At 40.9% G+C, this 25,700-nt stretch overlaps 1 protein-coding gene and 2 non-coding genes across 4 annotated transcripts in view; all 3 read right to left on the reverse strand.

Annotated features, from left to right (window-relative positions):
• Positions 1-25,700, reverse strand: part of LOC124787643 (T-cell immunomodulatory protein) — a 439,315-nt gene that overhangs the window by 99,233 nt on the left and 314,382 nt on the right. For both annotated transcript variants that reach the window (XM_047254421.1, XM_047254422.1), the window contains one exon: positions 17,636-17,795. In XM_047254421.1, the coding sequence (XP_047110377.1) occupies positions 17,636-17,795 (160 nt within the window). The remainder of the gene's footprint in view (positions 1-17,635; positions 17,796-25,700) is intronic.
• On the reverse strand, positions 10,040-10,114 carry Trnat-ugu. The gene has a single exon. It is a non-coding gene; the product is annotated as a tRNA-Thr (tRNA).
• On the reverse strand, positions 10,483-10,557 carry Trnat-ugu. The gene has a single exon. It is a non-coding gene; the product is annotated as a tRNA-Thr (tRNA).

Genomic DNA, 25,700 nt, shown 5'->3' on the forward strand with positions numbered 1-25,700 from the left:
AGAATGTAAAAGCAATATTATGTCTAACTATGGAAGATGTAATGGTGGGATTGTGCTTCAGTCTGACACTGAAATGTAAAAGGTACCACAGAATGTACTAATGAAAAGAGTGTAAAAAAACACCAGACAAAGTAATGTGTTTCAGGAAAACAACAGTGATGTAACTAACTTTTTGTTTCAAATGGAATATGCAAAAGACTTTCTTCGCATTTTCTAATGAACATTTCCTTGTCCTGCACATTAGGAAAAGCAATGTCTATGCTTAGACAAGTTCACAGTACCAGGTAGAAGGACTGCTGGCATGCATAAACACGTTCAGAGCACACAGGGACAGATACAAAGGTGTGCGCGTTAACACGTCCAGAGCAGTTAAAGAGTTAAGATATCAGCATGCTGTTTTAGAGTGGAATAATAGAGAATTACTGTGAAGGTGGTTCAAAGAACACCCTGCCAGGCCACTGAATGTGATTTGCAGGGTATCGATGTAGATGTAGATCTGCAGGAAACTTGCAATTACAATGGGAACTTTTTCGGAAGAAACAACAACAAAGCTACAATATGACATGAGAAACTAAAATAATCTTTAGCCTCAGAAATTATCACACTGCACACCTCCTTTGCTTCCCTTTTCCACTGAGTCTTGTCCAACGTCTTTCTCTTTGTGGAGCAGACAGTAGATTCATTACCACTGGTGACATCAATTTTTTCTCAGATCTTAATAACGTTTATTTCGAATGCTGAACTGGCCTTATGGGCAGAGCACTCATTAGTGCCTCCATGCTTACCATGTGGTAAATGGATTGTCAGACCATGATGCACAACTGATTAACTTACAAAAGCTAACAGGGTGTACAGTTTGGAAACCATTAAGTAGAAGTGTAAGGTCTCTTAGCCCGGTATCTATAGAGAATTTCAAAGAAAGCTTAAGAAATGTTAATTGGGAAGACGTATATAATGAGCCAAATGCTAATGATAAATGCAACATATTTCTTGATAAATTTATATTGCTTTTTGAACATTGTATCCCAAAGAAAATTACTAAATGTAACACCAAACACTTTTCAGAGAAACCTTGGATTACTACAGGTATTAAAGTGACTTCAGAAAGAAAAAGAAAACTTTATGAGACAGCAAGAACTAGTAAAGATCCAGAAGTAGTTTTATACTATAAAAATTATTGTATCATACTGAGAAAAGTTGTAAGGAAATCAAGAAATATGTACGTTCAAGAAGAAATTAACAACTCCAGCAATAAAATCAAATCAATGTGGAATGTTGTTAGAAGGGAGACAGGAAAAATAACCACTGGGGTAGGTAGTATTACTATTAAAGAGAGCAAGACCATCCTAACCAACAGTACACAAGCAGCTAATGCATTTAACAACCATTTCTTAAGCGTAGGAGAAAAAATTGGTGAGAACAGTTCAAAAGAAAAAGCCAGACAGTACATGGAAGAGTCTGTTTTGAAAAAAATTAGTCAGATTAAGTTTCACCTAACAACCTCTTGTGAAATAAATAAAATTATTAAATCTTTGAAAAATAAATGTTCTGTTGGAGTAGATGACATCTATAAGATATTAAAACAATGTGGAGCAATTACAGCTGATGTTTTGAGTCACATACGTAATGCATCATTAACTCAAGGTACTTTCCCAGACAGGTTAAAATATGCCATTGTCAGGCCGCTCTACAAAAAAGGGGGACACCATAGATGTCAGTAATTATCGGCCAGTATCCTTGCTTGTAGTATTTTCAAAAATCTTCGAGAAAGTAATGTACTCAAAAGCGGTTAGCCATCTTATGGGATACTTAGTAAATCACTGTTCGAATTTCAAAAATGCTGTTCCACTGAGACAGCAATATACAATTTCACTGTCCACATAATAGAGTCTTTAAATAGTAAAATGTCACCAATAGGAATTATCTGTGACTTGTCCAAAGCATTTGATATTGTGTACCATGACATGTTACAGAAATTACAGCTCTACGGTATAAATGGAATAGCATATGAGTGGTTTAAGTCATACCTACAGAACAGGAAGCAAAATAGTCTCCTTATATGGGTCAAGTGATTTAAATAAGTTTGCCACTTCATCTAACTGGGATGAAATTACATTAGGTGTTCCACAGGGTTCAATCATGGGTCCCCTTCTGTTCTTGATATATGTGAACGACCTCCCTTCCTATCTGAAACGCGAAGCTGAACTGACACTGTTTGCTGGTGATACAAGCATCATTATTAATCTGGTAAAAGAAACTTCAACTGAAAATGATACAAATAAGGTCTTTGGAAAAGTCATTGATAGGTTTTCTGCAAATGGGCTTCCTCTAAACTTTGAAAAAACACAGTACATCTAATTTTCTGCTGCAAAAAGTACAGTTCCTTCAATAAATATAACACATCAACAGAAGTCAGTAGACAGGGTAGTGCATACTAAGTTTTTGGGTGTACACTTAGATGAGAATCTTAATTGGAAAATTCATATTTTGGATCTTCTAAAACAACTAGGTTCAGCAACTTTTGCAATCAGAATAATTGCCAATTCTGAGGATAAAGAAATTAGTAAGCTAACATACTTTGCATACTTTCACTCTCTGATGTCATACGGAATAATATTTTGGGGTAACTCAACATTTAGACAAAAAGTATTCACTGCTCAAAAGAAAGTGGTTAGAATAATGTGTGAGGTTCATAGCCGCACATCTTGTAGGCATCTTTTTTAAAAATTGGGAATTCTTACAACAGCCTCACAATACATTTACTCACTAATGAAATTTGTTCTCAACAACATGGACCAGTTTAAAAACAACAGTGACATTCATGATTATAATACCAGAAAAAAGAAAGACTTACACTATCCTTTACTCAACCTATCTTTGGCACAGAAAGGGGTAAAATATGCCGCTATAAAAATTTTCGACAAATTACCAGATGAAATAAAATGTCTGACAGATAGCAGTAAAAGCTTAAAAAATAAACTGAAATCGTATCTCCTTGACAACTCCTTCTATATCGTAGATGAATTCTCGAATAGGAATAAATAAATCCATAAATATAGTATATGCATTTTGTGCCATTTAAGGGAATGGGGTAAATAATAGAAATATTAATCCTTAACTCTGTATTATATATATTAAAAAATCTTGTTTCATATGTTCATTTCTTGTGCACTTGACACATTACACATCATAACAGCTTCTGTACCGTGCAATTGATCAATGGAACACACAGTCAACAAACTAACTAACTAACTAACTAACTAGCATCCCATTCCAACCCCCTCGCTCCTAGTGCTGCAGTGATTCCTCCAGTGTTGTGCTTGGACAAGTGATTCTCACATGACAATTCTCATTTGTTTGATTGATGGAGCTGCTAAGTGCTGTACCACCTAATGCACTCCCCTGACTTAAGCTCTTGTGACTTCAACTCGATTTCTAAACTGAAGGAAGCACTTCATGGCATTCGCTTCAGAACTGCTACAAATTCGTCGGGCAATAGACCGCGCTGCTCAAACTGTCAACACAACTGGCACTGCTGAGAGTATCTTACGACTTCCACATCGCTGGCAATGGGTTATACACAATGCTGAAGACTACTTTAAAGGTCAATAAAAATTTGAAACACGTATCTATTTTCTACCAGCCATAAATAAATAGTTGCCATTATTAAAGTACCAACCCTCATAAAAAGTTGTTTAAGACTGGGCTTTTTGGAACTGTCAGTGTAGCTGTACAATTGTGTAGTGCATATTGAAGTAACATTGTGGTGTGTAATGAAGAAGATAAGCATAATACATGTGTATTAAATGTTTTAATAACTTGAATGGTGCATATAGAAGGAAAATTGTACAGTATAGTGAAGAAGTATAGTAAGTATGTGTTAAATATTTTAATAACTTGTATTTGTTTCTGTAGTTCCTTTGAATTTGGCAGAAAGAACCGCAGTCCAGCATCTAAAAACTGATCTCGATCTTATAATCCTACCTGCAGACAAAGGCTCCATCACCGTAGTTTTGAAACGCAAGGATTACATGGCAGAAGGATTCCTTCAGCTGTCAGATACTTCCACCTACAAACTATGCCATAGTGATCCCATTCTAGCAATCCAGCAGGATCTCCAGTCACTATTCAAATCCTTAGGCCCATCCCAGAACCTCTCCCAAGATTCCATCTCTCTACTTATCCCTACCACTTCCCGAACTCCCACCTTCTACATGCTTCCTAAAGTCCATAAACCCAACCACCCAGGACGCCCCATTGTGGCTGGTTACTGTGCTCCCACTGAGAGAATCTCTACTCTCGTAGACCAACAACTTCAACCTATTACCCGGAACCTATCTTCCTATATAAAAGATACCAACCATTTCCTCAACCGACTCCACAGTTCCTCTCCCTTTACCACACGGTGCCCTGCTTGTCACTATTGATGCCACCTCCCTGTACACTAACATTCCTAATGCTCATTGCCTTACTGCTATCGAACACTACCTTTCCACATGCCCTGTAGATACCACATCAACAACCTCCTTCCTAGTTTCCATGACCAACTATATCCTCACCCACAATTACTTCTCCTTTGAAGGCATTACCTACAAACAAATCCGCAGTACGGCTATGGGCACCCGCATGGCACCATCCTATGCTAACCTATTCATGGGCGATCTAGAGGAATCCTTCCTAAAAACCCAGAATCCTAAACCCCTCACCTGGTGCAGATTCATTGATGACATCTTTGCCATCTGGATTGAACGTGAGGACACCTTATTCACATTCCTCCAGAACCTTAACAAATTCTCCCCAATTTGCTTCACGTGTTCCTACTCAACCCAACAAGCCACCTTCCTAGATGTTGACCTCCACCTCAGAGATGGCTACATCGGTACCTCCGTCCATATCAAACCTACTAACCACCAGCAATACCTCCACTTTGACAGCTGCCACCCGTTTCATACCAAGAAGTCCCTTCCGTACAGCCTAGCCACCCATGGTCGTCGCATCTGCAGTGATGAGCAACCCCTCTCTAAATATACAGAAGGTCTCACTGAAGCCTTCACTGACCATAATTATCCTCCCATCCTTGTACAAAAATAAATCTTCCATGCCTTATCTTTCCAGTCTCCCACCACCTCCCAAAGTCCCACAGTCCAGCCACAGAAGAGCATTCCCCTCGTAACTCAGTACCATCCGGGACTGGAGCAACTGAATTACATTCTCCGCCAGGGTTTCGATTACCTCTCGTCGTGCCCTGACATGAGAAATGTCCTACCCACTATCCTTCTCACCCCTCCTACTGTGGTACTCCGCAGTCCACCGAACCTACACAGAATACTCGTCCAGCCCTACACAACCCCTGCTCCCAATCCCTTACCTCATGGCTCATACCCCTGTAATTGACCTAGACGCAAGACCTGTCCCATGCATCCTCCTACCACCACCTACTCCAGCCCGGTCACTAACATTACCTATCACATCAAAGGCAGGGCTACCTGTGAAACCAGTCATGTGATCTACAAGCTAAGCTGCAACCACTGTGCTGCATTCTATGTAGGTATGACAACCAACAAGCCGTCTGTCCGCATGAATGGCCACCAAGAAACTGTGGCCAAAAAACGAGTGAACCACCCTGTAGCTGCCAAACATGATACCCCTCATCTTAATGACTGCTTCACAGCCTGTGCCATATGGATCCTTCCCACCAACACCAGCTTCTCTGAATTGCGCAGGTGGGAACTTTCCCTGCAATACCTCCTATGTTCCTGTAACCCTCCTGGCCTCAGCCTTTGTTAGTCACTGTCCTCACCCATCCAGCCCCCTCCCTGTTTCCATTCCAGCACTACACAGCCTTCATTTCACCACCACACCCAGTCGTTTAATTTATTTTATTTTTATTTCTCTCCTTTCCGTTACTTATCCCCTCCCCCCTCCACACCACCTCTCCTACCCACCGTCTAAACTGCAACACTTCACTGTCCACCACTCCCACCATACTATCTCTTCCCCTCCCCATCCCAGCCTCCTCGTTACCCCCACCCAGTCGCCACTCCCATCATGCACTGCTGCTGCTGCTCGCAGTGTAGTTTCAGCTCTCTGAGGCTGTAGATGTATGTGCAAGTTGCGCTTGCGTGAGTGTGTGTGTGTCTACTGCTGACAAAGGCCTTAATGGCCGAAAGCTATGATTGTGTGAATCTTTTTATTGTGCCTATCGCAGCTCAGCATCTCTGCTATATGGTGAGTAGCAACTTTCCTTCTCTCATATTGTTACACTCCAAACTGGATTCTCCATTGTTTGATTTAATTATTCTGATGAAAATACATGTCCTCCAAATTTCTACCCTTGAAACAAATTTGATATCAATATTGGTAATATTGTGATTGGTAGACTAGCAGCTCTGATAATAAGTCAACATTCCGCGAGGAGGGAAAGCTGGTAGAAGTGTCCTCTGTAGAGTGGGCTACATAAAAGGACACCTGAAACTATTGCTAGTACGGGAGTTTGTACACCATCTGCAACACCTTGTGATGTCACTGGTGAACATGTTACCTGGTGCTATGGCCAGGCCTCGATGCACCCCTGCTCAAAGTACAATGGGACACACTGACTGCCAGGGAGTTGCTGTAGGAGTACAAACCCCTGAGTTCATTTAGAGCCTGGGAGCGTTTTTGGATCCATTATGAGGCAGTAGTACATTGAGGACCAAAGGTAGTGTGGAGGGGGGCGGGAATTAGTACATCTGGAAATATGACGTCAATTTTGATCCAATGATGGTGTATGCCACCCGGGGGACAGTAGATGTGCAATAATGGTTTCTATGTCATCTGCCAACAGACAATGCAGTGGCTTAGCTATCAGAGTGCCATCTGTATCTGCCCTTTAATAGGGAATGCTGAAAGGTATAAGGCTCAGTGTGGTGCAAACATATAAAGCAAGCAGGTTACTGTGCCACAGAGATGCACCTGTGCTTCTTGCAGCCAACTGAGCGAGTTTGAAAGGGATCACATTGTGGCCTTTGGAGTGACAGAATGCTTCTTTCAGAAACTGCCACAAAAGTTGGATGTGCTGCATCAGTTGTGCAATGACACTGGTATCAGTGGCTACGTGAACATTCTCGTACCCACAGATGAGGTTCTGGACGTCCATGCAGCACAGATGCCCACCAGGATCGTCATGCTGTTAGGGCAGCAGTGGCAGATCGGGCAGCTGCCACAGCACAGATAAGAGGGCTTGTGACTTCAAACATGTCAACACAAGCTGCTGTGAACTGGTTATCAGCAGTGGGACTATCGGCACACACACCTCTAGCCCGTCTTTCACTTATGCCCCATCATCAAAGTGCATGTCTTCGCTGGTGACTCCAGAGGATCACTTGGGAGATGGAATGGTGCACTGCAGTCAGCAGTGATGAAAGCAGATTCTACCTGCATCCAAGTGATGGTCGTTTGTGCATAAAACATTGACCTAGTGAGTGCTGTCTTGTAGAGTGTGTCTGTGCAAGACATAACAGCCCCACCACAAGCCTTATGGTCTGGTGTGTGATAAGCTAAAACTCTCGAACACCTTTGTTGTTTCTGGAAGGGGCGCTAACCAGTGCTCAGTATGTGCGGAATGTTGTTAGACCCGTTCTTTTGTCATTCTTGCAACAGGAATGTGATGTGTTGTTCCAACAGGATAATGCTTGCCCAGACATGGGCTGTGAAACTCAATGTGCTCTGCAAGGCGTGCAGGAACTTCCCTGGCCAACAAGATCTCCAGGCTTGTCTTCAGTCAAGCACATATGGGATATGAAGGGATGAGAAGTGACTTGTGCGACTCATTTACCGACAAGTGTTACACAACTATGTGAACACACCGAGCAGGTGGCTGCATCACATACTAATATGGGTGTTTGAAGCATAGGTTGACACCTGTTACCTCAGAATAGCTTGTGCTATTGATCTGTAAATGTAATCATTTCATGTACTTCATACGCACTGTTGCAAATCTTGAGTGAACTGGAACCCTCTGAAAGGGTGTACTATTTTTTCTTTTTTTTCTTTTCGGGCAGTGTATTATGTATCCTGAAGCAAAAAATATGTAAGAAAAAATGGACATAATTATGAAGCATAAAATTACTGAGAGTTGAACAACACTGCAACAATACCACACACTGTCACTGATGAATAGGTTACTTATGCTCTGATGAATAGGTTACACAAAACAGTTAATGACCATTTAATATTTCAGCTAACATTATGCTAGGATTTATATTGAACAATGGTTACTAAATATTCTTGCCTTTGATTATGTTTAGTGTTAATGACTTAGTGTGTTGTAGAGTGATTAGTGCTAGAAAATGTGTAGGATGATTAATGTTAGGAAATGTAAAATGTTGATATGGTTTTATGAAAACTTGAGTATAATCCCAGAGGATGCTAATGAGAAGTTTAATTACTGCTTAATCTAAGAGATAAATTTTTTTCTCTATTTCTGAGCGAAATTTTCATATTTGTGTCTATTTGAAAAAGCTTTTGAAATGATATAACATTTTAAGTGAGTTATGCTTCTGTAATAAAAAAAACTCATTTATGTTTCAGTATTTTAAACATAGCTGCACAACAGCAACGGTTCCACGTAATAAAATTATAAACAGCCGACCAGTTGCAATGGATAAAGAATTCTTTACCTAGGTTTCAACAAATTTAAATTTGTCTTCTTCAGAAGGTGGCAATTTTACATTAGTATGGACTGATGTATCATCGCCGTTTTTACAAATGCCGGCATAGATCCATTTGTCAAAATTAAAATATAGCCCTAGAAATAGGGTTTGAAGAAGACAAATTTAAATTTGTTGAAACCTAGGTAAATAATTCTTTATCCATTGCAACTGGTCGGCTGTTTATAATTTTATCATTTATGTTTATAATCGAGTGATGAGGAATTTTCTTGTTTTGAAAGAGAAACATATATTTTATTGCTTTTGATGAAAAATATTTTTGTATGAAACAATTCTGGTTGTGTTATGTATCTGCATTCTGTTTAGATTTTAATAAAGTTTTGTGGGTAAATAGACTCACTGTTTGTAAAATGTAATATGTTTATTTGAAATGGAATGTGCAACCTAATGTTTTTGGTTGGAAATATTACTTGAAGATTTTGCATTAGATGTGCTTCATTCTTTCCTGTTTTAGTTTCATAGAAAAATACATGGATAAGATTTTAGGGCTGTTTGGGTCAGTATAATGTCTTTTTGATAAATCTTAGGTATATCTGAAAACCGGTCAGTATAATGCCTTTTTGATAGATCTTGGGTATATGTGAAAACCATTTGACTACCTGCGAATGAAATTTGAATTTAACAATTCCTGGTATGGAAATATTTTGAAAAAGTGAAGACACTAGATTATTTCGAGGGTTCTTGTATTGTCTCGTTAAATGGAAATGTTTCTACCTGGTTTTGGACATATTTGGGGAACCACTGTACTTTATTTATGGGAATTTGTGTCTGTCTGAAAAAATTTAATGGAAGCTAGGTCATAGTTGCAGTCAGTACTGTCACTTGTTGAGTTACAGTCAGCATTTGAATATAATTATCACGGAAGACCTGAAACATTTTTGAAAATCTTGTTACAAGTAAATAATATATCCAAATACATAAAAAAATTTACTCACTGTGCGGTGGCAGTAGGAAGGTTTTACATATGCAAGCTTTTAGAGCCATTGACTCCTTCTTCTGGCAGAAGGGTTGAGGGGGAAGGAAGAGGGATGAAGGGAAAGGACTGAAGAGATTTAGAAAAGTGGTAGAGTTCAAAAAAGACACCCAGTACCCCTGGCCATGGAAGACTTACCATACGGGGTTCAGGGCGACTTTTCTGAACTCTACCCCTTTTCCTAAACCTCTTCAGTCTTTTTCTTTTACCTCTCTTCCTTCCCCTTCAACCCTTCTGCCAGAAGGAGGAGCAACCGTTTCCAAAAGCTTGCATATGTAATGAAATGATAATTAAATAGACACCCTAGCTGCAAGCAGGCGTTGATACACTTCATTGGGGACATGTTGAAAATGTGTGCCCCGACCGGGACTCGAACCCGGGATCTCCTGCTTACATGGCAGACGCTCCATCCATCTGAGCCACCGCGGGCACAGAGGATAGTGCGTCTGCAGGGACTTATCCCTTGCACGCTCCCCGTGAGATCCACATTCCCAACATGTCCACAACACTACATTCGTAGTGCGCCTAATAGGTGTTTGCCCATCATACTCATTACTCGTGGCAGATTAATCTACCAAGTCCCGTACGAGTTCGGGCATAGCGTGTGCGTTCGCACAAGAAGGTCAAAGGCCGGGAACCCATATTTTTAACTATATATATGACGGTAGTATCTGTTCCCGAAAGAACAGTTACCGTGGATGACCATGCAGCTTTGCTAGAAATGAAATGGTAATTGAATAGACACCCTAGCTGCAAGCAGGCGTTAATACACTTCATTGGGGACATGTTGAAAATGTGTGCCCCGACCGGGACTCGAACCCGGGATCTCCTGCTTACATGGCAGACGCTCCATCCATCTGAGCCACCGCGGGCACAGAGGATAGTGCGTCTGCAGGGACTTATCCCTTGCACGCTCCCCGTGAGATCCACATTCCCAACATGTCCACAACACTACATTCGTAGTGCGCCTAATAGATGTTTGCCCATCATACTCATTACTCGTGGCAGATTAATCTACCAAGTCCCGTACGAGTTCGGGCATAGCGTGTGCGTTCGCACAAGAAGGTCAAAGGCCGGGAACCCATATTTTTAACTATATATATGACGGTAGTATCTGTTCCCGAAAGAACAGTTACCGTGGATGACCATGCAGCTTTGCTAGAAATGAAATGGTAATTGAATAGACACCCTAGCTGCAAGCAGGCGTTAATACACTTCATTGGGGACATGTTGAAAATGTGTGCCCCGACCGGGACTCGAACCCGGGATCTCCTGCTTACATGGCAGACGCTCCATCCATCTGAGCCACCGCTGGCACAGAGGATAGTGCATCTGCAGGGACTTATCCCTTGCACGCTCCCCGTGAGATCCACATTCCCGACATGTCCACAACACTACATTCGTAGTGCGCCTAATAGATGTTTGCCCATCATACTCATTACTCGTGGCAGATTAATCTACCAAGTCCTGTACGAGTTGCATATGTAAAACCTTTCTTTGTGTGTGTATTCTCCTGCTGCTGCTTGATGAGTAGTTTTTTTTTTATCCAGCCAATTACATTATATTGGCAAAAATGGATTATTTTTGTTGTGATAAGAAAAGTCTTTTAAGATCAAAGTTCATGTATATTAACAATATTTTTGTGTATTGTCCCAAACACATTATGTAATGAATGTTACCAAGTGCTGAGAATGTTTTTCGGACCACAAGTTTCGAAATTGGCCATAAGTGACAGTGAAAGTAATGTTGATGACTAAACTGTGTCAAACATTGTAATGCTTTGAGAAACTTTGAACATGCACTGTAACTGATCATAGGTTCACTAAAGATGCATTATGTTCATATTTGCAGTGTGGAGGTGATAAGTTGAGAATTATGTTATTATGTACTACAGTATATTGATAAGTTTCACTTATGGACCGTCTGACAGCAACTGAATAAAACACAATTTTAGTGCCATACGCGTTTCGCCTTTATTTTCTGCAAGGCATCATCAGTGGTAGGTTGCGTAGACAGTTTCTTACATATTACGCTCCTGTTACATTTTTGGTCTTGTTCTTCTTCCTATGAGCGCCAATTTGCTGTTTTTTCCACATTCCACTGCACTATGCACTGAATGCTTGTTTTAATGCATTAAAACAAGCATTAAAACAAGTTTTAAAACAAGCGTTCAGTGCATAGTGCTGTGGAATTGGTGCTCATAGGAAGAAGAACAACACCAAAAATGCAACAGGAGCGTAATATGTAAGAAACTGTCTACGCAACCTGCCACTGATGATGCCTTGCAGAAAATAAAGGCGAAACACGTATGGCACTAAAATTGTGTTTTATTCAGTTGCTGTCAGACGGTCCATAAGTGAAACTTATCAATATACTGTAGTATTACGTGCAACTGAGGAGGACAAGACCACAAAAGTTGAAGATGTTATTATGTCTTCACAAAATGTTGATATGAGAAGCAACATGATAATGAAGGTGTTTTTTATGTTGAGATTATAACAATCTAGTTTTTAATGCTGATGGTCGTGATTTTGTTGATGACGATTATGATGAAGATTATCTGCACTAGGGAATTTTACTCTGGATTGTGGTGTGTCATGTACAAAGAGCATATGCTTGTGAGAGGAAATATGTTAAAAGCTAATAATATACTTACTGTGGATCTGACAGCCATGAGAAAAATTCTAATTACAACTGATATTTCTGGAAATAAAAAGCACGTGTTGGGGTAATAGGGATGACAAGAATAGTACAACAGTAATTTGTGGAAAATATTTGTAATGTTATGACGTATGCACACTATCATTTTGTACCACTAGAGTGCTGAAACAAGTCTGACTATATAAGGGCAGTTTCCACAAAAAGGTAAAGAGGTACAATAAACAAGTGGATAAGATATTAAAAAACTGTTTCTGAAATATAAAATGAATAGGGAATTGTAGCACCTAATGAAATACTAAAAATTTTGACTGTTTTCTTACCTTCATGAAAAGGCTGTAAATTTTGTGAAACATTACTCTTCTAAAACAAATTTTCTGGGGCCGTAGATATGCTGCAAGGCCACTCATAAAATGTTTAATATAAATAGTAATGGATATTAGATTATTTTTGTTTACTATAATTTTTCTTTTTGTGTCTGATTATTTATCATTTTTGATTGTCTTGTATTATGTGAAATGCTGTGTAATTAGTTATGGCAAAATAATTTTCATTTATATATGTTTTACAATCATTGTACTGCTAACCATGGGCATACCCAGCGAGAGGCAGGGAGAGGGGGGGGGGGGGGGGGGTCAGCTGCGGCACCCCCCCCCCTGCCCCTCGCTGGGTATGCCCATGATTAGCAGTACAATGATTGTAAAACATATATAAATGAAAATTATGATATTCACAGTTTTTCACTAGTTTACTGTTTTATTTATTAAGAAATTTTTGACAATATACTGTAACTTTATAAATAAAAAACCTACTCATCAAGTGGTGGCAGAACACACACTTAAAAGAAGGTTAAAATTAGGCAAGCTTTTGGAGCCAGTGACTACTTCTTCAGGCAGAAGTGTTGTAGGGGAAGAAAGAGTGGTGAAGAAAAATGACTGGAGAGTTCTAGGAAAAGTGGTAGATTTTGGTAAAGTCACCCAGGATCGCAGGTTAGAGGAGACTTACCAGGCAGGATGAGAAGGAAAGACTGATTGTTGAGGACTGTATTGGACAAGATTGAGAGCTTCAAGTTGAAAGACAGGATAATATGCAAAACAGGGATTATTGCTAAAACATCATGTTGAGTTAATAAGAGTGAAAAGTGAAAAGCTAATTGCATTGTGTGTAATGTAAAACGTAGTGAAGAAAGGAATAGTTACAGTGAAGAAATGCTTAGATGGAAGAAATTAACGTACATTAAGGCCAGATGGGTGGTGAGAACCAAGGACATGTTGTAGCGCTATTTCCCACCTGAGCAGTTCTGAGAAATTGGTGTCTGGGGGAAGAACCCAGATGGTGCATGTGGTAAAACACGCACCCAAGGTCAAGATTATCATGTTGTAGAGCATACTCTGCAACAGAATATTATGTATTGACATTATACACCCACTGCCTATGCCCATTCATCTTAACTGATAATTTGGTGGTAGTCATGCTGATGTAAAAGGCCAACATAGTTTACATAACAGCTGGTATATAACATGTGTCATTTCACAGGTAACTCTCTCTTTGATAGTACATGTTTTCCCAGTTTCAGGGCTGGTATAGGCAGTGGTTGGGGGGTGCATAGGGCAAGTCTTGTAGTGGGAATGGTCACAGGGGTAGGAGCCACAGGGTAGGCAGATGGTTGCAGGAGGAACATAGTGTCTGTTAAGAATATTGTGGAGACTGGGAGGGTAATGAAAAGCTATTCTAGGAGTGGTGGGCAAAATCTCAGACAGAATGTATCTCATTTCATGGCGTGTTTTTAGGAAGTCATGGCCTAGTCGAAGTAGCAGATTAATACATTCCAGACTAGGATAATACTGAGTGACCAGCGGTGTGCTCTGAAGTTGTTTTTTGGAGGGATCAGTAGTACCAGGGTTGCATATGAAGGCCCTGAATATCTACTTTTCAATTAGGCTGGTGGGGTAGTTATGTCCAGTGAAGGCTGGGGTGAGAATGGTGGTGTATTGCTGTAAAGAGTCTGCATCTGAACAAATATGTTTGCCTCAAATGCCAAGGCTGTATGGGAGGGAACATTTAACATGGAAAGGATGGCAACTGTCAGAATGTAAGAGCTGTTGTTTGTTAGCAGGCTTAATGTGGACAGAAGAGTGTGGCCGGCCTTCGGTGAGGACGAGATCGACATCAAGGAAAGTGGCACAGGATTCAGAATAGGATCATGTGAAATTTAACTGGCAGAAGGTATTCAGAGATTCCAGGAATTTTGACAGGTCAGTCTCACTGTGAGTCCATACAGTAAAGATGTCATTGATGTATCTAAACCAGACCAAGTTCTGAAGACTTACGAATTCCTGGAAAGCCGTCTCCAAGTAACTCATGAAAAGGTTGGTGTAGGAAGGAGCCATCCCGGTTCCCATGGCCGAACCCCTGACCTGTTTGTATGTCTGCCCCTCAAAGGTTGCCGGCCGTGGTGGTCGAGCAGTTCTAGGTGCTACAGTCTGGAACTGCACGACCGCTACGGTCGCAGGTTCGAATCTTGCCTCGGGCATGGATGTGTGTGATGTCCTGAGTTTAGTCAGGTTTAAGTAGTTCTAAGTTCTAGGGGCCTGATGACCTCAGAAGTTAAGTCCCATAGTGCTCAGAGCCATTTGAACTATTTTCAAAGGTTAAGTAGTTGTTGGTAAGTGTAAAGTTGATTGAGATGAGTGAGAAGGATGTCACAGGTCTCAAATAAGGTGGGGACTGATTGAGGAAATGTTCAGCAGCAGGCAGACCATGTACATGGGGGATCTCATCCGGTGCAGTTCCCAACAATCAGCCTTTCCTTCTCATCCCATGCAGTAGGTCTCCCCTGACTTGCAGTTCTGGTGACTTTCCCAAAATCTACCCCTTTTCCTAGACCCCTCCAGTCCTTTTCCTTCACCCCTCTTCCTTCCCCTTCAACCCTTCTGCCTGAAGAAGGAGCCACTGGCTCTGAAAGCTTGCCTAATTACAACCTTCTTTTAGGTGTGTTTTCTGCCACCGCTTGGTGACTACATTTTTTATATGTCCAGTTACAGGGCTATGCCGAAAGTTTTTAGCATAATGTGTGAAAAAAAAATTATTTGCAAAAAAACGTTTACAACTTTTCAAAATACTCTCCATTAGCATGTATACATTTTTCCATTCTCTGAAACCACTTAGAAAATGTGTTAGCTCAAGCTTCTTTTGGGATGTCACTTAGTGCACTCTCGTACACTGCAATGGCCTCTTCATCTGATGAAAACCACTCCCCTCGAATTTTTTCCTTAGTTTTAAGGAGCAGAAAGAAGTCACAGGGGGCCAGGCCAGGTCAGGTGAATAGGGGGGATGGGGTAACACTCGCACTTTTCCCTTCTCCAGAAAGTCCATCGTTCTGGCAGCCCTGTGCACAGATGCATTGTCGTGATGCAGCAGAAGGTGCCCACTCTTGGACTTTGGATGCTGTGACTTCCATGTGGCGATGACTTTTGGAAGACAATCATTCACGTACCATTCAGCATTGACTGTATGATGTGTGTCCAAGGTCACAGAGGTGAGATGCACGATCTTTGTGAAAAAAGTTGCCACCATCTTTTTTCCAGAGCTCCGACTTCGTCGAACTTTTGTGGGTGGTTCCTCCCCTGGAAAGCACCACACGGAAGACTGTCTCTTTGTTTCAGGGTCATAATGGTAGAACCACGTTTCATCACCTGTGACGATATTGTAGGTGTCTTGGGACTTCCCTCCATTGAATTTTTCGAGCATGAAACAACACCAGTCCATTCTCGCCTCCTTTTGGCTTTGTCAGAGAATATGGCACACAACGGGCACATCTCTTAGTAAGGCCTAAGTGACTATGAACGATGGTCTGTGCTGCTGTTGATCCAATATTTAGGGTCCCTTCAATGCCGAAAAATGTAAGATGTGGATCTTCTTTGATGCAGAGAGAAAATTTCATTTCGGAAAGTTTGCCTCATTGTGCATATAATCTTGTCAATTTTACTATCTTTTTGCACACATTACAATAATATGTATGTAATACTCAATTTCATTATGAGAGAGAATACAAATTTTGTTAGTGTTTTTCAGTTATTCACTATTTGTAAAATAAATATTTACATGTCTTAGTCTAATAGCTGTGAAGTTTACAAATGTAAATTTAATTAAGTTACAATATAAAACTTGCAAAGTATTTGACTTTAAAATTAGGAGAATACTATACAAATATATTAATCACTTTACTGTGAATGAGCAGATGTACCAGCAGTACTGAAAAAAAAGGATGGTAAACTCCAAGTCTTCAGTTCAATGCTGAAAGGTTTCCTTGTTGCTCACTCCTTCTTTTCTGGACAGGAGTTCCTTGCATGGTTGAGAACTATTTTGTAATGTGTAATTTATTTATATACTCTCTGACAAATTTATTCCATGTTTTATTAATTATTTGGTTTCCTTTGTTTATAAACTTTCTAATTACCATTCCTTAAACTATGTATGGTCTCATACCATGGTCAAGTGTTTTGGCTCACATTGTCCCAAACAAGCTGATAAATAAATAATAAGAAAGACTGCCAAGAATTTTCAGAGATATTGACCAAGCTGACCCATACATTGTACACATGTAACCAGACAAATACTCTGTAAAACTAGTGCCAATGACATCTGTTTGCTTTCTACTTTTGTGGCTAGTATTGTAGTCAACTGTCCCTCATTTCTGAGGTGTCCATTTTTCTGCAGTTTCTTATGGAATTTGGTTATGTGAATGCCATTGGTGGTTTTGGAGAACAACCCTCGCATAAACCTATTTGCATGTGGGGGACACAGATGGATTTGTTGTACTTTCCACTTTGATCACGCTAACACTTCCTATCTTTTACCACGTTATTCAAACAGATCAACTCCAAAAGAGTTAGTCAAATGCTAGGGAGCTTTTTATCTTCTGATAGACATTCCATCTATCTGCATTTTTCTAGGTCTCTCGACGAGGTCCTTATATTGGTTTCAAGTGACGCCACAAAGACTTCTGCCATTATTGAGCCCCATTGTAAAGGATTTGGTGAAATAGTCTGTGCCAGTTCATATGAGCTACCGACTAATTATAATGGCTTCCACAGTGTTCAGCCACTTTCTCAATCCTCTAGCTACAATTACACAAATGAAATAACTACAACAGTGATGAGGTTTTGTGATAATGACTATTTAAATTATTCACATAGTTTCTTGTCAGTGACAAGGACAAAATATTTTAAAAACATACTGCTTTAACATAATGAGTATTTACATCAGACAAAAATCTGCAGAAATTACTGACCTTTGATGTCTGAGCATACCAGCTGGGCTCCACGAAGCTTGAATGACATGTGGTGGTAATGGCTTAGTGTATACGAGGTCCGGAGTCAAGTTAGCATCCATAATCATTTCATACACACAGGGTTGTGGCACTTTCCAGACAAGCTTGTTTGTGTCCACTCCTGATATAAAAAAAAATCTTAGAATAACATGATATATAGTTGCAAAAGCTCATGAAGGCGTTACAAATTTATTAAAATGAAGAACATATGTGCAATTTGTTTCACCATAATCGGTAGTGGGAGGTGGGAGCTAGAGTACTGATTCCAGTGTGAACATTGATTCTGTAATTATCTATTTAAAAGTGTATAACACTCACAAAACATGTGTTCAGGTAGTGCATATCTTGTGAAGTAATGAAAGGTAATAAATAGATCTGAAACTTCTTGGAAGATTAAAACTGTGCGCCAGACCGAGACTCAAACTCAGGCCTTTGCCTATCACGGGCAGGTGCTCTACTGACTAAACTACCCGTGCACAGCTCCTCACAGCTTTACTTCCACCGGTATCTCGTCTCTACCTTCCAAATGGTAAAGCACTTGCCCAAGAAAGGGAAAGGTACTGAGCTTGAGTCTCGGGCTGACACACATTTTTAAACTGCCAGGAAGTTTCATATCAGTGCATACTCTTCTGGGAACTAATTACCACTGTTGTAAACAAATGTTTCAATATGATCATTATATACACTCCATTGTCTAAGTCATGCAACAATATTCACATTGCCAGTGGTTTCCGAAAGAACACTGTTGGTGATGAGTACATACATCAAGCAAGTGTAGTTTACTCAAAGATTTTCGTGTTCGCCACCGAACAACTGATGCTCACTACTAAAGTAAAGTTTATTGTTGTGATTTGTGTGCTGGGGTCACATTGTGATCAGGAGGCTGAGCATAAAGTGAGGGTGAGTGGTCCAGTGCATGCAAGATGGTGTCAGTGATAAAGTGGTATCTGTAATAACATTTGTTTCTCATGTGAAGTGTACAGAGGTATGAGAGTCTTCAGAGCTGCAGCCAGTGGCTGGACGCAAATGCACATGCAGCAAAGGATAACTGACCCCTCATCAGTGAGTCATGACATCCCCACAGCAGGGGAGAGCCATGGCTGCACACTGTGGTGGCGTCGGTAGTGGGGAGAGGAAGGTGCTGCCGGCCCAGACGTTCTGCAGTGACCTATTACAGCTCCCACATCAGTGCTCTCAAATACAGCCTGACGAGCACTCTGGTGGAGACTGCCAACTGTGGTCCAGTATGTCGGTTGTCACAAGGCCCCAGTATGTCATCACAAATTGACCGAGAATGCAGCAGATGCGCACGAGTTGGCTAGCAGGCTTCATGGATGCAGCCTGCCTGGTCAGTTCAAAGACAGCAGCTCGCACACTGCCTCGTCAAGTAGCAAAGCAGAGCTTGCATTTTTTTGTCTTCCCCATTCTGTGGTCTTTTGCACTGGCAGTATGCCTTGTTGACCTAATAATTGTTTTTGCTCTGAGCTTGCCTGGTAGAACTTTAACAATATTCCAATCCTGCACAATAAAATTATTCCACCACACAACACTCCTCCCCTGTTAAAAAAAAAAAAAATCCTGAATTTTGCCTCTGCTCATTCTCTACACTAATCTCGTAAATCTAGTTACATAATTGTACATGGTGCAAAACTTTGTTATTCGTAGGAACTGACTTACATACATTGTTTCCCAATTCAATATCATTATCCTCATTTTTGTCTTTACAAGTTAATCCTCATTTTTGTCTTTATAAGTTATACTAATTTTACAGTCTATTAGGTGTTCTTTTAACCATCTGTTTCAGTATATCATCTGGTATTTTGTCTTTGACACAAAAGCATTCCTTATATTTTCTCAAAACACACGTCCCTAAAAGTATGTTTCAACAACAACTACTTGTAACACTACTGTGTACAACATAGTGGTCAATAGCTCCAGATATCACACTTATTTTACATTCAGTTACAGACTGACTATGCCTTGCAATGCCATTCTTCTTTATATCTTTCCTTTTCAAACCCAACTTCCTTGTGCTCTTCAGCACTTTACTGTTTGAGCTGTCTCCTAATAATGCTGTATACAGTTTAGATGGTTCTGCTTTCACGATAATAGACCCTCGCAATGTTGCCTTGCTCGAACCTTTCTCCTTTGGACACAACATACTCTCCCTGGTTTTGACTGTGCTTTCAAGAAACAAGTAGATGTCTTTTGCTCTTACCCACACTTCCTAGAGGCTTGCAAGTATCATCAAATTTAGACTGCACTCAGGCACATGTTCCTGAAAGGCTGCAGTCTTGTTGGCTTAATCTTTAGCCTAGCAAGTGTTTTTCCTCTTTCTTCTTTTCCTACCTCCACCCTTTGGAGAAGTTAGTACCACCCCAAGGGGCAATGAATCAGCATCCTTCAGAAATAAATGTGTCTGTACTTCTTTATTATCCACAAAATTTGAAAGACAACTAACATCATCAACAGCTTCCTGCATTTTCACCTTATGATCACAGTTTGCAGTTCCTGCTAGACAAGCTCAAGTATTGTGGCATGAGTGGGACAGTGCACAAATGGTTTAATTCGTACCTAACTGGAAGAGTGCAGAAAGTTGAAATAAGCAGTTCTCATAATATGCAAAGATCAGCACATTCCTCAAACTGGGGAACTATCAAGTATGGGGTTCCACAAGGGTCAGTCTTGGGTCCTTTGTTGTTCTTAATATATATTAATGACTTGCCATTCTATATTCATGAAGAGGCAAAGTTAGTTCTCTTTGCTGATGTTACAAGTATAGTAATCACACCTGAAAAACAAGAATTAACTGATGAAATTGTCAATACTGTCTTTTAGAAAATTACTAAGTGGTTCCTTGTAAACGGACTCTCACTGAATTTTGATAAGACACAGTACATACAGTTCCGTACAGTGAATGGTATGATGCCATTAATAAATATAGACCTTAATCAGAAGCATATAGCTAAGGTAGAATATTAAAAATTTTTAGGTGTGTCCATTGATGAGAGATTAAATTGGAAGAAACACATTGATGATCTGCTGAAACGTTTGAGTTCAGCTACTTATGCAATAAGGGTCATTGCAAATTTTGGTGATAAACATCTTAGTAAATTAGCTTACTATGCCTATTTTCACTCATTGCTTTCATATGGCATCATATTTTGGGGTAATTCATCACTGAGGAATAAAGTATTTATTGCACAAAAGCGTGTAATCAGAATAATAGCTGGAGTCCACCCAAGATCATCCTGCAGACATTTATTTAAGGATCTAGGGATATTCACAGTAGCTTCTCAGTATATATACTCTCTTATGAATTTTGTTATTAACAACCAAACCCAATTCAAAAGTAATAGCAGTGTTCATAACTACAATACTAGGACAAAGGATGATCTTCACTATTCAAGATTAAATCTAACTTTGGCACAGAAAGGGGTGAATTATACTGCCACTAAAGTCTTTGGTCACTTACCAAATAGTATCAAAAGTCTGACAGATAACCAACAAGTATTTAAGAAGAAATTAAAAGAATTTCTGAATGACAACTCATTCTACTCCATAGAGGAATTTTTAGATATAAATTAAGGAAAAAAAATAAAATAAATAAATAAAAGTTGTTATATTAAAAAAAATAAAAAAGTTGTTATATTAACTTAAGTATGTTGTTAAATTAACTTAATTATGTCATGTATTGGAAAATTTGACTCGTTCCACATCATTACGAAATATCGTATTCATGATCCATGGAACTAGTATTAATCTAATGTAATCTAATGAAATCTAATCAATACCTCATACTTAAAGACAATGAGCAATGAGCCTAGCTCACAAAAAAAAAGAAAAAAAACAATACCCACAGTTTTAGAACATGTGTCTTGCATTTTGCATTATTTACTACTGCCTTTTACAACAACAACAACAACAAATAAAAATAGAAAAACTGTACATTCAACACATAAAAAACAATAATTACACACTAATCTTTCTGGTGTATTATTGTCCAATGAGACTCAGACCAATCTTGTGTCACATGCCCAGATTGCCTACAAGTACTACAAATGAGAAACACAGCCTCAGTACATGCCAACTCATGTCCATATAGGTTACAAAAGTTACACAAAACTGGTATTAAATAAGTTTCCTTAACATGGCCCCTAAACAGTGACAAATACACAGGCCCTTCTGGTTTAAAAAATGACACTCTCAGAGAGCTAATGATGTCTCTCCAACTTGAGGTGGCTCAAAACAGGTACACATATACACTGAAAAGCCTTACAATGAAGATAAAGTTCACTCACTAACACATTGTGCTGGTACTGCTAGATGGCACTGTAGACACAGCCTCACTGCCACTAAAGTCTTGAGGTGACATTCAATTCTGACAGTAATGTGACAGCCCATTCACTGGGTTCACATTGTTATCAGGAGGTCATGCTTAAAGTGAGGATGAATGGTCCAGTGGATGCCTGGAGACATCAGTGATACAGCGTTATCTATAATAACATTTATTTATTGTGCAGTGTGTATAAATGTGTGAGTGTCTTCCAAGCTGCAGTCAGCAGCTGGGCGCAAGCACATGTGCCTCAAAGGAGTGCTCACACCTTGTCAGTGAGCTGTGACATTGATGTTGCAGGTCAGTGCCACGAGCACATGCTGCGCTGACATCAGTGGTGGGGTTAGGAAGGTGCTGCCCACCCAGACATTCAACAGTCACCTAGTATGGCTCCCACCTCTCCACTCTCAAAGACAGCTGGTCATCCACTCAGATGGAGACTGCCAATTGTGGTCCAGCGTGTGAGTTGTGTGGTGTCACCGCCAGACACCACACTTGCTAGGTGGTAGTTTTAAATCGGCCGCGGTCCATTAGTACATATCGGACCCGCGTGTCGCCACTGTGTGATCGCAGACCGAGCGCCACCACAAGGCAGGTCTCGAGATACGGACTAGCACTCGCCCAGTTGTACGGACGACTTTGCTAGCGACGACATGGACGAAGCATTGCTCATTAGCCGAGCCAATAGTTAGAATAGCCTTCAGTTAAGTCAATGGCTACGACCTGGCAAGGCGCCATTAGTAACATTGCATGTATCTAAAGAGTCTCACTTGTATCACCACAATCTCCAGATGTACCAAAAGGATGGAAAGTTAAGTATTCCAGAAGCTACGTACTTTTCTTTATAGCATTCATTACGTATCCTGTTTCAGACCTCATGCCACCCTGCTTTAACTTAGCGCGTGCCTTTCGGCTTCCTCTCATTGTGTCTAGGCTGTCTTGTCTAGACACAACATTTTTTGGCGACGAGTCAACGGAAAGGGTCTTGTTCTTTCTAATTGCTTACATTTACTTGTGTCATGGCTTCGCCAGATGTACTGTCCGAATTTTATCGCTTGCAGAATCAGCAGACGCAGGCGTTATTGGATGCCCTTGGACAGCTCGTCCAGGGTCAACGTGCACAGCAAAACGATGCGGCCGCCGCCGCTTCACCGCTACCACAGCCACAACATGCAGTTGCACCACCATTCCGTAATTTTCAAGCAGACATGGAAACATGGACGGAGTGGTCACGCCAGTTTGGATTTCATCTCGCCGCCTACAGAATTCAAGGTAACGAGCGGCAGCCTCACTTATTGTCATGTGTAGGGGTGCAAACGTACCGTGTGATAGTGAAATTATTTCCCCGATGTGACGTCGCAACTCTGTCCTACAAAGAAATTTTGTCGGCGTTAGATGCCTATTTCAAAGAAACAGTCAATGTAGTTGCACAGAGGTATACTTTCTTTCGTGCGAAACGTACGGCCGGTCAAACTAATAGGGAGTGGGTTGCAACATTGCAAGGCCTTACAAGGGATTGTGCTTTTGAGTGTGAATGTGGACTCCCTTATTCAGATACTATGGTACGTGATGCAATAGCACAGAACGTTTCTGATGTTCGCATACGGGAACAGATTTTGAAACTCGTCAATCCCTCCCTTCAACAAGTGATAGACATATTGGATAGACAAGACACGCTTGACTTTGCACAGGAATCATTTGAAACTTCGCCAGCCGTGTGTCACATTAACCGGCCCGCCGGGCACGCTGCACGGACCGGTAAACTGCCCTCGCGCACGTCCACGCAGCTGCCACCACGCTCTAAACCAGGTGTGCCGCGCCAGCATACAAATCCAGTGAAATCATGCCCGCGGTGTGCTACTAGACATTCGCGTGAAAATTGCCCGTCACGCCAAGCTATTTGCTTTTTCTGTAATAAGAAAGGACATGTTCAAAGTGTTTGCCAGAAAAAGCTCAGATCAGACACTCTTAATCGTTCCAGGCCCTTTGCTTCGAACCAAGGACACTCAGGCTCGTGGACCTTCACCCATGGAGATTCATGTAGTTAATTCCACTTCGTCCAGTGCCACTGTCTCTAACAGTGACTGTGTTCGTCCCACACAAAGTGTGCGTCGACGTCGCCGTAAATCACGTCAATTAGCAAGTGATGCTGTACCTGTATCAGTTCAAATTGCACGAGACAGTCGTTCTTGTCGTCAGCAGGACAATAAACTTTTTGTAGATTTGGACTTTCATGGCAAGGTCATACCATTCCAGCTCGATACCGGAGCTGCAGTTTCATTGCTCAATCACGACACGTACAAACAACTGGGCAAACCTCCGTTGCGTGCCGCAAATATTCAGTTAAATAGTTATTCAGGTCAGAATACCCTGTGTTAGGACAGTGCACTCTTCTTGCAACATACAAGGGACAAACAAAACTTGTGTCATTTTACGTTCTTCGTTCTTCTACTGCAGTGAACTTGTTTGGTTTAGATTTATTTCAGTTGTTTAACATGTCTATTGTAAATCATGTCCTATCAGTGAATCAGACTGTGCCTTCCGCCAGTGTTTCTCGGCTATGTGAAGAATTTGCAGACATTTTTGCACCGGGCTTAGGTTGCACTAAACACTATGAAGCACATTTGGAACTGAAAGTCAATGCGCGACCGAAATTTTTCAGAGCGCGCAATGTTCCTCACGCATTGCATGATGAGGTCGCAAGAACATTACACGATTTAGAATCACAAGGTGTGAGTGAATGTGCGCACTACCTCTTCCATTTCAGCTCCGCTTCATCGCTTACGCCGTACAGGTGTTCCGTTCGTCTGGACGACGGACTGCGACCGCGCTTTTCGCCAGTTGAAATCGGCGTTGCTTTCAAATACTTGCCTTACGCCATTCGATCCCCAGAAACCCCTTTTGTTGATGGTACATGCATCGGATTTCGGGATCGGTGCTGTGCTTGCGCACAGAGATGGGTCGCATGATCGCCCTATTGCCTTTGTGTCCAAATTGCTCTCGTCTGCGCAAAGAAATTATTCACAGATAGAGAAAGAAGCTTTGGCTCTCGTGTTTGGTGTTACTAAGTTCCATGATTTCTTGTATGGTTGTCACTTTACCATCATCACAGACCACAAACCTTTGACGTCGCTTTTTCATCCGACCAAGCCTGTACCTCCGCGTACAGCGCAGAAATTCATTCGCTGGTCTATTTTCCTCTCGCAGTACCGCTACGATATTTTGTATCGGTCCACTGCTAAGCACGGAAACGCCGATGCGTTGTCCCGTTTGCATGTTGCTGAGGATAGAGCATTCGATTCTTCCGAACTTGCTTGCATGTCCATTGATTCGGAAACCGATGACGTGGTCGAATCGTTTCCGATTGATTTTCGTCGTGTAGCTACAGCCACAGCTGCTGATCCGGTCTTTGCTACCATTTTGTGTTTTGTTGCTACGCAATGGCCCTTGTCAAAGTCGCGGATCGAGGATCCGCTGGTTCGCCGATTTTTTGCTCACAAGGAGAGACTTTTTGTTCGACGTGGTGTTTTGTTGTTGCGTTCTGATAATGATCAGTCCAGAGTCGTGGTCCCACGTTCGTTACAGTCCTCTGTTTTACGGCTTCTTCACCAAGGACGTTGGGGTATAGTGCGAACGAAACAACTTGCTCGTCAGCACTGTACTTGGTTCGGAATTGATGCTGCGATTACG

This window comes from Schistocerca piceifrons, chromosome 3 (genome assembly GCF_021461385.2).
Source record: "Schistocerca piceifrons isolate TAMUIC-IGC-003096 chromosome 3, iqSchPice1.1, whole genome shotgun sequence".
In the NCBI taxonomy this organism is placed as follows: Eukaryota; Metazoa; Arthropoda; class Insecta; order Orthoptera; family Acrididae; genus Schistocerca; species Schistocerca piceifrons.